The sequence below is a fragment of the Musca vetustissima genome, unplaced genomic scaffold, assembly GCF_032173495.1.
Source record: "Musca vetustissima isolate MV318-11 ecotype Yass unplaced genomic scaffold, APGP_CSIRO_Mvet_v1 utg8326, whole genome shotgun sequence".
Classification (NCBI taxonomy): domain Eukaryota; kingdom Metazoa; phylum Arthropoda; class Insecta; order Diptera; family Muscidae; genus Musca; species Musca vetustissima.
Genome location: NW_026876651.1, coordinates 69,936 through 86,279, shown reverse-complemented (window position 1 = coordinate 86,279; position 16,344 = coordinate 69,936). Strand labels below are relative to the sequence as shown.

Below are 16,344 nucleotides of genomic sequence, written 5' to 3'. Positions count from 1 at the left end.
CTCTCCCTATCTCTTTCACACACTCTCTCTCTCTTTACAGACAACGGAGCACACCGCCAAAATTCTCATGGCCGCCGGCTATGAATGCGAATGCCGCGGCCTGACCTATGTCAAGGGCAAGGGAAATCTAGTCACCTATTTTGTAAAGACACCATTCGATGGCAAATTGTAAAGAATTCTGTTTTTCGTTTTTTAGGTTATCTTTTTTTTTAATTGTTATTAATAATAATTTCCAAAAAAAATTAAAAAAACAACAACACAAAAACTCATTAAAAAACAAATTAATCGCTAATGGAAAAATTATGCAAATTAGTAATCAAAAGAACAAAAAGTGAAAAATAAAATCATTATTTAGCAGAAAAATTATATTTATTACAACAACACCTCCACCCACACACCCTAGAGTTCGAATCCCCAACCCACCCATATCCTACTCCCTCATCATAATTACCAGATCACATAAAAAAGCCAATTTAAATAAAAAGTCCTACCAGGAAGGTAGAAGAAGAAAAAAGCTGACGCGAACAAAAACAAAATGAAGTTAACAACAAAAAATTTTAATTAACTTCCCGATGACCCGCAAATATCCTCATCATCCTCGTCATCACCACCACCCAGAACCCTAACCTAAGAATTAAAAAATTATTTTTATTTACATACAATCATATTTCAATTATCCCGAAAGCATTTAATTTATATACACATACATACACACACACATTTATATACACATGCATATATAAATATTTTTTACAACAACAACAATTATAATAATGGAGAAAAAACAACAAAAATGCCACACAGGAGAGGCAGGTGAAAAGGCAGCAGGGGAAAGGGGTAGAGACCACCAGGACACCATATAACCCACAAATGAGCGGAAATATTTATCGATAACAACATTTTATATATTAACAATAATCGATAATCACATTTCCATAGAAAAAATCGATAACAAATTGTTACACCAATAACATTATCGATAAAAAATAGTTCTTACCAAAAAATGTCGATAAAATTTTTTTTTGTAGGAAAAATTTTCGATAACAAAATTTTCCATAGATTTATCGATAACAGCATTCTCTAAAGAAAAAATTATCGATATCAAAATTATGTAAAGAAAAAAATTATCCAAAACAAAATTTTCTACAGGAAAAAATAACAATAACAAAATTTTTAATAGAAAAGTATTATCGATAATAAGACTTTCCATAGAAAAAATGATCGATATCAAAATATTCTATCGAAAAAATTATCGATAACAAAATTTTCCATACAAAAAATCAATATATCCCACAAATGAGCGCAAATTGTTATTGATAACAACATTTTATATAGTAACAATAATCGATAATCACATTTCCACAGAAAACATTATCGATAACAAAATTTTCCACAAATAAAATTATCGCCAACAAAATATTTCTTACAAAAAATTATCGATAAAAAAATTTTCTATAGAAAAAATATCGATAACAAAAATTTCTATAGAAAAAACTATCGATAAGAAATTTTTTTATAAGAAATATTACCGATAACAAAATTTTGCACAGAAAAAATTATCGAAATCAAAATTTACTATCAAAAAATTGTGGATAACACCATATTCTATAGCAAAAATCAATCTGTCGATAACCAAAATGTTTATTAAAAAATTTTCATAAAAACCTTAATCGATAATAATACATTGTATAGAAAATAATATCGATAACAAAATTCCCAAAAAAAGTATCGATAACCAAATTTTTATATAAATAATTATCTATAACACAATTTTTCATAGAAAAATATATCGGTCACAACATTTTCCTTCGGTAAAATTATCGATAAAAGTATAAACCCCATAATCGATAACAATATATTATATAGAAAGTATTATCGAAACAATTCGATAAAAACATTTTCAATATAAAAAATTTTATCGTTATCCAAAATTAAAAAAAAAAATTATCGATAACAACAATTTTCATAGAAAAATATATCGATAACAACATTTTCCGTCGATAATAATATATTCTTTAGAAAATTTTATCCGTAACAAGTTATTTCCATGGAAGAAAAAAATTATCGATGTATTACAAATAACGATAAAAAAATTATCGGTAACCAAATTTTTTTCAGTACAAAATATCGATAAACAAATTTTTTTAGTAAAAATATCGATAACCAATTTGTTTAGTAAAAATATCAATAACAACATTGTTTATAGAACACCATTTTTCTTCAATAAAAATATCGATAAATATACTTTTCATTAAAAAACATAACCGATAACAATATAATCTATAGTAAATATTATCGATAACAAATTTTTCCATAGGAAAAAATGATCCATAACACCATATTCTTCGGAAAAAATATCGATATCGAATATTCTAAAGAGAACAAAATCGATAATTATTAAAAATTTATCGATAACAGAATTTTCTGGGGAAAAGATAATCGATAAAAACTTTTGTAATCAAAAATACTCGATAATAGTATATTCTAGAGGAAACAAAATCGATAATATATTAAAAAATGTCGATAATAGATTATTTTTGTGGTAAAGTTAATCAATAACAAAATTTTCGTCAAAAAATTATTGATAATATTTATCGATAACAAAATTTTTCAAAGAAATATGATCGAAAAAGAACATTTCTTTGCAAAAGATAATCGATAACAATATATTCTTTGAAAAATATCGATAACAACATATTCATTTAATATTTATCGATAACAGAATTTACTATAGAAATAGTAATCAGAGTCTAATTCAATAAAATATTCGATTAACAACATAATTTTCTATAAAGAGAAATAATCGATAACAATATTTCTTGAAAAAAAAGAATATTATCGATACAAATATTTTTTATGGGGAAACTTCGTTTAATAACATAAATTATCGATAAAATAATAAGAAATTTTTCGATAATAACATATTCCAAAAAAAAAGTTACCGATAACAATGTTATGTTATACTCGCTCGATAATTTAAAAAATAATATAATAAAAAAGTAATCGATTACTCAAATTTCTATAGCAATATTATCGATAACTCGGAAACTCATCCTCACCCTTTAAATTTCCCTCAAACGTTCTTAAAAGCAGCCACTCATTCACCTTTGTAATCGTCGTGTTTAGTTTTGCTTCGGCTGAATATGTGGTAATGGCCAAAAATCCAATGACCTTACATTTTCATACGCTTAAAATGAGGTGGGGGAGGAGGGGAAGGGAAGTTAATTTTGCCTTAGGCCCTAATAACACCAAGCTGCCATAGTTATGAAACGCCATCATGAAGAAGGGGAATCTTTTTTTTTGCGCAAAAGACTGCCAAACATTTGCCGAGGACTCTCACTCTTGTCGTTGTTGTTGCTCCCTATCTTGTTTTTTCTCCAACATATAGCCTTAGGTGTTTATTAAAAGAACAAATTTTTAAATGTAAATGTTATTTTTTTTATGTTGTTTTTGTGAAAACGGAAAAACAACAACACATTTGTTATGTTAATTTAATAATGTTAAACAAAATGTTTATTATTCTATTAAGAATTATTTTATTTTGTTCCCCTTAATATTACTTTAAATTGTTGCCCATTTAATTGCACTAACAACAAAACAATATCACTCACACACAACCTAGCTATCACACAGCCACTCTATCTCACACACATATTCTGTCTCACACCCACTTCCTCTCTCTCTCTTACATTATGTCTCTGTCGCCCTCTCTCTGTGAAGATATACCTCAAAGAATACTTTTTTATTCTTACAACAACAAAAACAACTGTCTCTAACGGCTAAACAAACTAACCTCTTAATGCCCACCTACTACTACTACTCTCTCTCACACACACTCACTATCTCTGTCTCTCACAGTCTCTATGCAATGAGTATGCAATGCTAAACATGATAACGGCAGCCAACAGCAACTACACAACAATAAAAAAATGTAAACAAACCAAAACAGATCATGAAAAAATGTAAAGGTTTAACGAAAGTTATCTATTTTTTTTTAAATAAATTAAATAGAAAAAATACATATTTATATAAAAAAATATATATTTATATATAAACTAAATATTTATATATTTATATATATATAAAGAAATTATAACACAAACAACACAACTATTTTTTATACTAAATTATTATTATTAAAAAAAAATTAATTTTATTTTTTTAAATATTTTTCTTTCTGTTTTTATTATAGATTTAAGTTTTTTTATTATGATTGTATGTTACACAAAGTGAAAAAGTAGAGTTATTAAGAAAAAATTAACTAAAAATAAATATATATTAGGTGTGTATGTTGAATATATTATATATAAAAATATATATATATTAAAAATATATATTAAAAAAAATAGTTAAAAAAAAATAGAAAAAATCTATTTTTTGTGAAAAAATAAATCAATAATAATAACTGTATTGTAAAAGAACAAATATGTCATATTATTATAATAATTATATACACACACACACAAACAATAATGAGAAATCGAAATAAAAATGTTTAGCAAAATTAAAAAAAAAAAATGGAAATTGGTTTTATTTGAATTTAAAAAAATAGGGCGTGGATTTCTTAAAAATTACTTTTAAGGATCTTCGCAAGGCGTAGATTTCTTAAAAATTATTTTTAAGCATCTACGCAATGCGTGGATTTCTTAAAAATTATTTTTAAGCATCTACGCAATGCGTGGATTTCTTAAAAATTATTTTTAAGGATCTTCGCAAGGCGTGGATTTCTTAAAAATTATTTTTAAGGATCTTCGCAAGGCGTGGATTTCTTAAAAATTATTTTTAAGGATCTTCGCAAGGCGTGGATTTCTTAAAAATTATTTTTAAGGATCTTCGCAAGGCGTGGATTTCTTAAAAATTATTTTTAAGGATCTTCGCAAGGCGTAGATTTCTTAAAAATTATTTTTAAGGATCTTCGCAAGGCGTAGATTTCTTAAAAATTATTTTTAAGGATCTTCGCAAGGCGTAGATTTCTTAAAAATTATTTTTAAAGATCTTTGCAAGGCGTAGATTTTTTAAAAATTATTTTTAATGATCTTCGCAAGGGGTGGATTTCTAAAAAATTATTTTTAAGGATCTTCGCAAGGCGTAGATTTCTTAAAAATTATTTTTAAAAAACTTTGCAAGGCATATATTTTTTAAAACTATTTTTAAAAAACTTCGCAAGGCGTAGATTTCTTAAAAATTATTTTTAAGCATCTTCACATGGCGTAGGTTTCTTAAAAATTATTTTTAAGCATCTTCGCAAGGCGTAGATTTCTTAAAAAATATTTTTAAGCATCTTCGCAAGGCATAGGTTTCTTAAAAATTATTTTTAAGGATCTTCGCAAGGCGTAGATTTCTTAAAAATTATTTTTAAGGATCTTCGGAAGGCGTAGATTTCTTAAAAATTATTTTTAAGGATCTTCGCAAGGCGTAGATTTCTAAAAATTGTTTTTAAGGATCTTCGCAAGGCGTAGATTTCTAAAAATTGTTTTTAAGGATCTTCGCAAGGCGTAGATTTCTTAAAAATTGTTTTTAAGGATCTTCGCAAGGTGTGGATTTCTTAAAATTTTTTTTAAGGAACTTCGCAGGGCGTGGATTTCTTGAAAATTAGTTTTAAGGATCTTCGCAAGGCGTGGACTTCTTAAAAATTATTTGTAAGGATCTTCGCAAGGCGTGAATTTCTTAGAAAATATTTTTAAGGATCTTTGCAAGGCGTAAATTTCTTAGAAAATATTTTTAAGGATCTTTGCAAGGCGTAAATTTCTTAAAAATTATGTTTAAAGGATCTTCGCAAGGCTTGGATTTCTTAAAAAATATTTTTTAAGGATCTTTGCAAGGCATGGATTTATTAAAAATTACTTTTTAAGGATCTTCGCAAGGCGTAGATTTCTTAAAAATTATTTTTAACGATATTCGCAAGGCCTGGATTTCTTAAAAATTATTTTTAAGGATCTTCGCAAGGCGTGCATTTCTTAAAAATTATTTTTGAGGTCCCCACTTCTTGTATTTCAGTTCTACAACAACAACAAATTTTTCTTTTTTACTTATTCGAGTTTAAATTTATTTTCCACAATAAATATTTTTATAAATTTTTTTTTCCTACATTTAGAAAAAAATTGATTTTGATTTAGAAAATGCATGAATACGATTAAAAATAATATTTACAAATCTTAGATATATATAAAAATACAACTTAAATATATATACAAAAAATACTATCTTATACAAATACTAAGAATATTCGAAGAAAATGGCCTCAAAAAAGATATGGAGATTCTAGAGCAGAGAATGCTGAAACGTATTTCGCTTCGATTCGTTCATTCTGTATGTAGCCAATCTTGAAGATGAAGCGAATGATTATATGAAGATCCCATCCTCGGCATTCCGTCTTGTTGTTGATAAAGTACTTGTGTTCCGGTTTTGCACAAAATATATGGAGATTCTCTCTCCCGAAGGCTCAATCTGTATGCATCATTCTGAAGATGAAGCGATCGCTATTGTTCGGTTAATCTGTATGCATCATCCTGACGACGAATAAAATTCTGTGCTGTATTGTGTAGCTGTTCAATTCATCTATTATATAGAGATCTCCAGTTGATAGATACAATCGGCATTCCATCTACTTGTTCATAAAATACTCGGGGAGTTTTGTTCGCGATGGCAAATCATTGGCTTTGTTGTACAGATTTTTTGCGTATTCTAGGTCTAAGTTTATGATTAAAACTAATTCATAAAATAAAAAATAAAACACAAAGGTATCTCCAATCGGAGATAATAGAATTACAAATATAATTTTTTTTTTTAGATCCAAAAAATGCTTAAACGGAATTAAAAAAAAACAGAATCCCAACAAAGAAGGGAATGTGTTGTGGATCAATGCATTACGGTACAACCAATTCCACAAATTTTCTGTGCCGCCATATTTTAAAAATGTGGCAAACACACCTTGCCGGCGAACAATTCCGATACCACTGTGATCCACAGGGCCAACACAAACAGGATATAAGATATACCAATCTTATAAGTATTCGGTAATTGATATGCCTGACCACCAATTTCTTCAATATGAAAGCCAAGAGGAAATACCACTGCGGCCAGACAAAACAATACCATTGCTGTAAATCCTACCCAACGGGCATAGGGTATAACATTACGATCCCATGTACTCGATGCCAGCAGGATAACCGTTGTGGTAATACAAATACAGCCAATAAAAATGCATACCAATGCAATTAGCCATTCGGGTTGTAGTTCGGGTGTGTAGCAAACTTGTGGCCGATTGTAGAGGGTCATACAGGTCCACATGAGACCCAAACGTATGTCACCTGGAAGAAAGGAGGGTTTAAATTTGAATTTAATATACTGAATAGGGGCTTTTACTCACCCGCCTCTTCCGTCACAATCCAATCGGGCATGGCCAAACTAACAATGGCAAAGACATCTGCGGCCATAAATAATGTGGCACTAATTGTGGTTAATTTGTCCATTTTTTAAACTGAAAAAAGTGAAAATTGGGGAAACAAATAAAAAATCGATGAAGGGTTTTATTCTCTGAATAAATAAATTTCAAATTAAAAAATATTTTTTGAAGTCTCCATAAGGCGTCGATTTGAAGAAAGGTATTTTTGACGTCTCCATAAGGCGTGGATTTAAAAATGTTTTTTTTGAAGTCTCCATAAGACGTGGATTTTAAAACAGATATTTTTTGGACGTCTCAATAATGCGTGGATTTAAAAAAAGGTATTTTTTGAAGTCTCCATAAGGAGTGGATTTAAAAAAATTAATTTTTGAGGTTTCCATAAGGCGTGGATTTAAAAAAGGTATTTTTTGAAGTCTCCAGAAGGCGTGGATTTAAAAAAAGGTATTTTTTTAGTCTCCATAAGGCGTGGATTTAAAAAAGGGTATTTTTTGAAGTCTCCATAAGGCGTGGATTTAAAAGAAGGTATTTTTTGAAGTCTCCATAAGGCGTGGATTTAAAAAAAGGTATTTTTTGAAGTCTCCATAAGGCGTGGATTTAAAAGAAGGTATTTTTTGAAGTCTCCATAAGGCGTGGATTTAAAAAAATGTATTTTTTGAAGTCTCCATAAGATGTGGATTAAAAAAAATTTTTTTAAAGTCTCCATAAGGCGTGGATTGAAAACAAATATTTTTTGAGACTCCATAAGGCGTGGATTTAAAAAAAGGTATTTTTTGAAGTCTCCATAAGGCGTGGATTTAAAAAAGGGATTTTTTTTAAGTCTCCATAAGGCGTGGATTTTTTTAAAAAATATATTTTTAAGTTTCACAACATTGGGCTTGACAATCGCATAGGAATCTCTAAACTCCAATTGCTTAGAAACAAGTATTTCTAAGGTTCCGGCCACAATCGGCAGTCTGTGGGGCAAACGAAGTGGCGGTTCCATCACAACCCAGTTTTCAGCTTTTGACTGAGTCAGAAATTTATCACTATTTTTACATCAATTTCTTTTTATGCCACTGTTAAATTTTCATATAATTGCTGTGTATCTCCATCCCACTTGCATAGGAATATTTTATTTTCATAAAATTTGGGTCATCACCATCTAATGTACAGATTTTTCAATTCTTCCGGACACTAACAAACAACTTCACTTTTTCAATCAAGATCATTCCCGATTCAATCCAATATTTGCTTTATATTCACTGAATTCCGCAGTCCAAAGCAAAGGAATCTTGTGTGACTACCCCGATGGGGGACCCAAACAACTGGAGAAACCATATATTTTACTCTTTGAGGCATTTACCGACCTATTTTTCCACTTTCTATTAAATTGAAATGTTTGATATTTAATAATATATTAATTTTCGATATAAATTGAATATTTACTTGTGTTTTTTCCAAATAAATTCCAATATAAACAACTTTTCTTTTCCAGCTTCACCCACAATACACAAACTCCAGCAATTTAGGGATCTACAGATCGAGTTTTGACCAAAAGCACATAATGCTTCTTCTTGCTGAAATTATTAATTAATAACTTTAAGGCATTTTGAAACAACTTTATAAATATATTTATGTTCAGGAAGAATCAGAGGGCATATTATAATGTATATTGTTCCCCTTAACCCTCCCTGTTGCTTGCACAGTCATGTTTTCTACAAGTTTCTTTAATATGTCAAGTGAATTGATAGCCCGTTGTATTGTTTAGGGATCTATAAATCGATTAATTTACTTTGATGTGTTCTAAGCCTAATGGAAATGATGTAACGCCGTCAAACATTGTTAATAGGTGAGTGGTAGCAATTCACCGCGAATTGATAACACATTTGATTGTGTTTTGTCAATTTAAGAAAAATGGACATGTTTGGCGCCTAAAAATATGCAACAAAGCGATTGGAATGTTAAAAAGGCTATATATATGTATGGATTAATGGGAAAGAGGGCTATTTACAGGAGAAATGCTTATAGGCAAATTTTGGTTATCTATAAATCTATTAATATACATTAGTACATTACTTTGATGTGTGTTCTAAGCCTAATAGAAATGACGCAACGGCGTTAACGTTGTTTATTGGTATTGCCAAGTTAAAGAAAAATTGGCGCCTAAAAGTATGCAACAACTCGAATGGAATAGGGAAAAAATCTAAAAATTGGTCTGTTCCCGTACTGCAAGAATCTACTACTTATTACTACGATAACATGGAAAAAAGGGCTATTTACAGCTGAAAAAGCTTATAGGCAAATTTTGAACATCGTCCCATAGGTTATTACTGAAATATGTGGGCCTTAAGGCCCTTTCAAACTTAAATCTAACAGCATTACCTCATGCTAGAGAGGGTATTTAAAGTTGAACCCAACCAAACTTAGCCACCATTTCATTATTTGCATTTAAATGCCATTAATTGAAAACAAAAAAACAATCTCGTTTAACGTTGTACGTTTTGCACTTGTTTTCTTGTTCTTCTTTATTTATTGATAATGCATATTTTTGTTAAAATTGTTATAATATATTTATTTGTTGTTGTTGTTCTTTTTTTTTAATTTTTCAAATTAAAAAAACCGATAATTTTTGAAATAAATTACAATAAAGAGAGAGAGGGGCGTTGAAGAGTAGTAGAACGATAGACAATGGATCGAGTTGTTATAGTTGATGTTGTTGGAGTTTCATTTTTTTCTATATATAACTTAAGGCGTTTGTTGTAAAAGTAGAGGGAGGAGGGAAGGGTTTTTGGTGGTAGGTGTTTTTGAGATGTTGAGAATTAGATCTAGAAGTTAATGGGTTTGCCAAAGGCAGCGGCAACATTGGCCTCACGCAAAGCTTCGGCGCAGGTCTAGAGGAAGAAAAAGAAGAAGCAAAGAAGTTAATAAAAATGATACTAAAAAATTTTAAAGTTTATGACTTACAGGATGGGCATGACAGACACGGGCAACATCTTCAGCGGAGGCACCATATTCCATGGCCAAGACAGCTTCGTTGATAAGTTCGCCGGCAGACTGGAAGAAATATTTAAAAAAAAATCAATTAAGTTCCTTTCAAAAAAACAATTCCATTTTTTTTACTCACGGGACCAATAATGTGTGTGCCCAGCACACGATCTGTGGCCTTATCGGCCAACACCTTCACAAAACCATCAGTTTCATTGTTGGTCTTGGCACGCGAATTGGCCAAGAAGGGGAATTTGCCAACCTTGTATTCAACACCCTCCTGTTTCAAAGCTTCCTCGGATTTGCCAACCCACGCAACTTCAGGATGTGTATAGACAACAGATGGCACACAATTGTAATCGATGTGAACATGGCCACCCAACATACCCTCTACACAAATGATACCCTCATCTTCAGCCTTATGGGCCAACATGGGACCATGAATACAATCACCAATGGCATAAATGTTAGGCACTGTGGTCTGGAAATGATCGTTGACAGGAATGCGGCCTCTATCATCCTTGACAATGCCAACATTCTCCAAACCCAAACCTTCAGTGTATGGACGACGACCGACGGACACCAACAAGGCATCACAACGGATCTCTTCCTTTTCGCCAGTCTTGGCATTTTCCACCAACACGGTGACAATGTTGCCATCACGGGTGGCGGACAACACCTTGGTACCGGTCTTGAATTGCAAACCCTGTTTGGCCAAGACCTTTTGGAAAGTTTTCGAAACCTCACCATCAATGCCGACACCACCAATCGTGTCCATGAATTCAACAGCAATCACTTCGGCGCCCAAACGAGACCACACCGAACCCAATTCCAAACCGATGACACCAGCACCAATGACAATCATCTTTTCGGGTACCTGTTTCAAGGCCAAGGCACCAGTGGACGAGACAATAACCTCCTCATCGATTTCAATGCCGGGGAATGGTGTCACTTCCGAACCGGTGGCAATCATGATATTTTTGGTTTGCACAGTCTCGACAGAACCATCATCTTTTTTCACTTGGACTTCGGTGGGTGAGGTAATGGTACCGAAACCAGTCAACTGGGTGACTTTGTTCTTTTTGAACAATTGGGCAATGCCACCGGTCAAAGCCTTAACGGCATTGCTCTTTTGGGTCATCAACTTATCCAAATCCAAGGAGACGTTACCGCAAACGATGCCGCGATTATCCAAATCACCCGAATGGGCCATGTGATAATAGTGGGAGTTGTTCAACAGCGCTTTGGAGGGAATGCAACCAACATTGAGGCAGGTACCACCCAAAGTGGGATTCTTTTCCACACTGACAGTCTGTGGAGAAACAAGATGAACATACAGATATATTTCTGATAGGTATGGGTGGAAATTTCGGGTTTACTTACCTTCATACCCATTTGGGCAGCTTTGATGGCAGCAACATAACCACCGGGACCCGAACCGATGACAACCAAATCAGCTTCATGTGTGGTGGAATAAAAGCGACCATTCAAGGCACCCAAAATGGCGCCATTGGTGCGCAATGGAGTCTGAAAAAACGAAGAGGAGGGTAGATATTAGTAAAAATTCCCACAAAAAAAAATATTTTTCGAAGTTGGTTTGTATACGGAATTAGTCAGATATTTATAGAGGCCAATTGTTTGGATAGAGACCTCAGGCCTGTTTAGAGGCGAATTAGTTTTGTCTGTATAGAGACCTTAGGTCTTTATAGAAACCAATTCGTTTGTATAGAGACCTCAGGTCTTTATATAGGTCAATTGGTCTGTATAGAGACCTCAGGCCTTTATAGAGGCCAATTCGTCTGTATAGCGACCTCAGGTCTATATCGAGGCCAATTGGTATAGAGACCTGAAGTCTTTATAGGGGCGAATTGATCTGTATAGAGACCTCAAGTCTTTCTAGAGGCCAATTGGTCGGTATAGACACCTCAAGTCTTTATGGCGGACAATTGGTCAGTACATGGACATCAGGTCTTTATAGCACCCAATTGGTCCGTCTGGGGACTTCAGACCTTTTATATGCCTATCGGTCTGTATGGAGTGCTCAGGACTTTATAGCGGCCAAATGGTCTGTATATAGACCAGAGGGGCTTGTAAAGCCCATGTTGGCTGAATTGAGACTATAAGTCCACATTGATAATTTTCTGCGAGGAGATATTTTTGCCTCTGAGAAACCGAAATCCCAAATCGCAGCCACACGTCTGAAGGAAAATCCCACGAGAACCCTAAAAATACCTAAAATTAGTCGAAACCCTTAAATTGGCCTAGGAGATTTTATATCCTTCTGCGATACAAAAATTAACAAATTACTGTCGCTTCGGTTCGAGGAACACTTATATGGGGGCTATGTAAAAATATGGACCTACATAGTTTATTTTCTGTCAAGAGGTTTTGAACCTCTGAGATACCGAAATGTCACATCGCAGCCACATTTCTGTGGGAGAGGTTGGACCCTAATATTGTCACTCAGACAAATGATGGACGTACTCAAAACATTTTTGAAAATATGTTTTTTAATACTCTGCGTTACTATAATTGACAAATTACAGACACTTCGTTTCGAAAAATGCAGCTGAGAACTTCAAAATACCTAAAACGAGGTGGAACACTTATATGGGGCCTACAGCAAAACAGTACCTTTTCTATTAATAGGTTTTTAAAGCTCTAAGACATCGAAATGTCAAATCGCATCCGCATTTCTGTAGGAAAATCCAGCCGGAACGTTCAAAATACTTAAAGAGAGGTTGGACCCTAAAAATTGAACTGGAAGAAAAGATGGAAAATTAGGTTTTTTAACACTTCGCGATACTAAAATGTCCAATTACAGTCTCTTCGGCTCGAAAAACACATCTGGAATCTCTAAAATAGCTAAAATGAGGCGGAACACTTATATGGGGCCAACACCAAAACTTGGACCTACATAGTCCTTTTTCTGTTGAGAGATTTTTAAATCTCTGAGATACCGAAATGTTCAATCACAGCCACACGTCGGTATGAAAATGCCATAAGAACCTTAAAAATACCTAAAAAAGCGAAAAAAGGGGCTATGTCAAAAGATGGACATACACAGAACATTTTCGGACAGATTTTGTATCCCTCTGCGATACAAAAATTGACATATTACCGCCACTTCGGCTCGAAAAATGCAGCTAAAATGAGATGGGACACTTATATGGGCCCTTACCAAAAAATGGACCTATATAGTATTTTCTGTCAAGAGGTTTTTGAAATTCTGAGAAACGATATGTCAAATTCCTGCCACACTTGCTGAACCCCTAAAAATACCTATAGCGTCGGTGAACCTATGCAGAACATTTTCGAAAAGAGGGGTTTGTGAGGTTCGCACCAAGGCAATTACTTGCACGAAATTCTATGCGATCGCGTTCCCCAAAAATGTTCTACAAAAGAAAAAAAGTAATTAAAAAACTACTTTACAATATTCCGTATCTATGGCAATTTAACCTACATTAACCCCTCTATTGTAATCAAAAGATTATTTGAAATTCAAATCATAAAAATCGTAATCAGAAACAAAAAGTTGTCTGCAAAACCAGCTGATCATCAGTCTACCATATGAATTATGAAACTCTTCTCTTTCTCTCTCTTTCATGTTAATGCTGTTGGTTGTCAGGCATTGGGCATGATTTGTGTTGTTGCTGTGGCGCGTAGAGATAACGTCGTATCTTTGCAAATATGATTGTCATATTTAACAAACGACGATTGTGATAAGAAAATCATGATTTGTTACGAATTTTTTTTGTAGTGGCTTTTTCATCATGCAGAGAACATTCCATTATCACTATAACAAAACTAATCTTGCACTATGTTGTCCATGTGTGTGTGTGTGTTAAATAATAATCCATTATGACCCCCCAGTGAGTGTTATACGCTGCTCATTATCTGGCCGCTAAAGTATAATCATACGATAAGTCGAAGGGGAGCTGAATGCAACAATCCAATTTCCAACAACAACAGGTCCATTCCAATACATTTGGATGAATCAGGGATTTCCCTTTGCAAAAAAAAAAAACTTCCCAGCAAAGACTTGACATTTAACGGCAACTCTGATTTGCATTAGAAAGTCTCTCTCTCTCCCAACACTCCTCTCTCTTGCTCTTCTTTCACTTTTTCCTTTTGTAACGAAGGGGGGGTCACTTAGATAAATGCCCTTCGGCCAAATTATGATTGTGCAAAATAAATCAAATTTTACAACACTTTCTTTGCCATCATGACAAATTTTTTTCTCGAACATGTCACAACATGCTGTTTAATTACTTTGCATTGCTGTCATAACACTTTTCTTTCTTTTTCGGCCAACATTCACACACATTCATTCACACAATTGCATAATCACACTGGCGGCTGACAGGTTTAGTCTTCGGCTTTTTTCCATTGACACTTCACTTTAATTTCCTTTTTTGTACTTTTTTCTCACCTTAAGGGCACCAACCAAAACATTACGAATGGTGCACTGCATTTTCTATTGTATTTTTTTCTTATTTAATTCCAATTAAAATCGGCAAAAAAAATATAACTAGTCTCGGTTTTTTTTCTTTCTTTCTTTTCGCGGCGCTACCGTCGTCGTTCGTCCACCTAGAACGTAGTCAATGCTAGTCTGTTGTAGACGGCGTCAACTGACAACCGTCAGATAAATCGCAAAGAGGGAGAGAGATATAAACAGGTGTACATAAGAGCGTAGTAGTTGGAGGAGAGTTGTATTTCTTTGGCGGGAATACCGGTTACTAAATGGGTGTTTTATTGCAGTTTTTAATGTTTTAGAAGATGATTTAATAAAAAATTTAATATTTAGTGGTTGATTTATGATAAAATTAAAAAATAGGTTAACATAATGGTATGTTTACATTACAGGAAGTTATTAGGAGGGAGCAGAGGGTCTTAAACGACATTTACACTAGAATTTTTTAGCGCATTAACCTACACTATGAGGATTTATTTTGGCAAGGAAGTCTTTCTACCTAGTGAGATAACAAAATACCAAATCACAGCTGATTGCAATAACAAATGCGACCATAAGCCTGAAAATATCCCATTTTGGGGAGGGGACTGTTATACGTATATGAATAATTCTTCGTAGGGAGATTTTCTACTCAAGGAGAATTCAAAATATAAAATTACAGACATACTTAACGTACTCAAAAGCTTAAAAAATACAAAATATTGGGGGTACCGTAAATACAAAATATTGAGGGTTACCACCAGCTGATGGTTCACGCAGAAGGGGGAAAGCCACGAATAAGATGGAAAGATCAAGTCGAAGACAACATTGACGAAAATGGTCCTTCAAATTGGAAAAGCTGCGCAAAAGACCGATGCGCCTAGAAATCTTTTTTAAGCTCGGCTTATGGAAAGAAAGTTCCGTCACAAGCCAGCTAAGTAAGTAAGTATCTGACATCTCTTCGACGGGATATATATTTAACTTAAAATATTTTTTTAAATTATTTTAATACATATTATAATATTAATATTTAATAAAATGGCTTTAATTTAACTTTGATATTTTTAATTTTTATCATTTATTTTGATTATTTATTTATTTGTAATTAATTTTCTGCTTTTATTTATTCCATTAAGCTACTCTGTCGCTCATCTCGCTGTCTTCCATTATCTTTTGTCCCTTGTAAACGTGCCATAAATCACTTGCTTTAATTTATCTCAGCAAATTATTTGACATCTCTTCAATGGGATATATGTAAAATGAATTATATATAATTTTATTTAATTATTAATTAATTAAATTATAAACTATTATGCTTTTATCATTAATTTATTTTAATTTTTATTTATAATTCATTCCCTCCTTTTATTTATTCCATTAAACCAATATGTCACCCATCTCTCTGTCTCCTTCTCGTTCCCTTTCTCATTTGTCACTCTCTCCCAATCATATGTGCAAGTAGTGTGGGTACTTATGAACTTAACATCACCGTTACTACCGCCGGCATACAACTGTGTGTGCC

General features: G+C 32.8%; 3 protein-coding genes across 3 annotated transcripts in view; 1 reads left to right on the top strand and 2 right to left on the bottom strand.

The window, feature by feature from the left end:
* The window catches only part of LOC133321209 (adenylate cyclase type 2), a 100,545-nt gene extending 100,365 nt beyond the window's left edge, over positions 1–180 (top strand). Inside the window, exon 20 of the mRNA XM_061530297.1 lies at positions 41–180. Coding sequence (XP_061386281.1) covers positions 41–172 — 132 coding nt within the window. The 3' untranslated portion in view covers positions 173–180. The remainder of the gene's footprint in view (positions 1–40) is intronic.
* Positions 181–6,909: 6,729 nt separating this feature from the next.
* On the bottom strand, positions 6,910–7,472 carry LOC133321210 (uncharacterized protein C16orf52 homolog A). Its single transcript, XM_061530298.1, has 2 exons — positions 7,370–7,472; positions 6,910–7,310 (listed from the first exon to the last, which is right to left on the bottom strand). Exons 1-2 carry the CDS (start codon positions 7,470–7,472, stop codon positions 6,910–6,912), a joined length of 504 nt encoding a protein of 167 aa, XP_061386282.1.
* Positions 7,473–10,198: 2,726 nt separating this feature from the next.
* Positions 10,199–14,894, bottom strand: LOC133321211 (dihydrolipoyl dehydrogenase, mitochondrial). Its single transcript, XM_061530299.1, has 5 exons — positions 14,802–14,894; positions 11,753–11,896; positions 10,509–11,681; positions 10,349–10,438; positions 10,199–10,275 (listed from the first exon to the last, which is right to left on the bottom strand). Exons 1-5 carry the CDS (start codon positions 14,841–14,843, stop codon positions 10,210–10,212), a joined length of 1,515 nt encoding a protein of 504 aa, XP_061386283.1. The 5' UTR covers positions 14,844–14,894; the 3' UTR covers positions 10,199–10,209.
* Between the last annotated feature and the right edge of the window lie 1,450 nt (positions 14,895–16,344).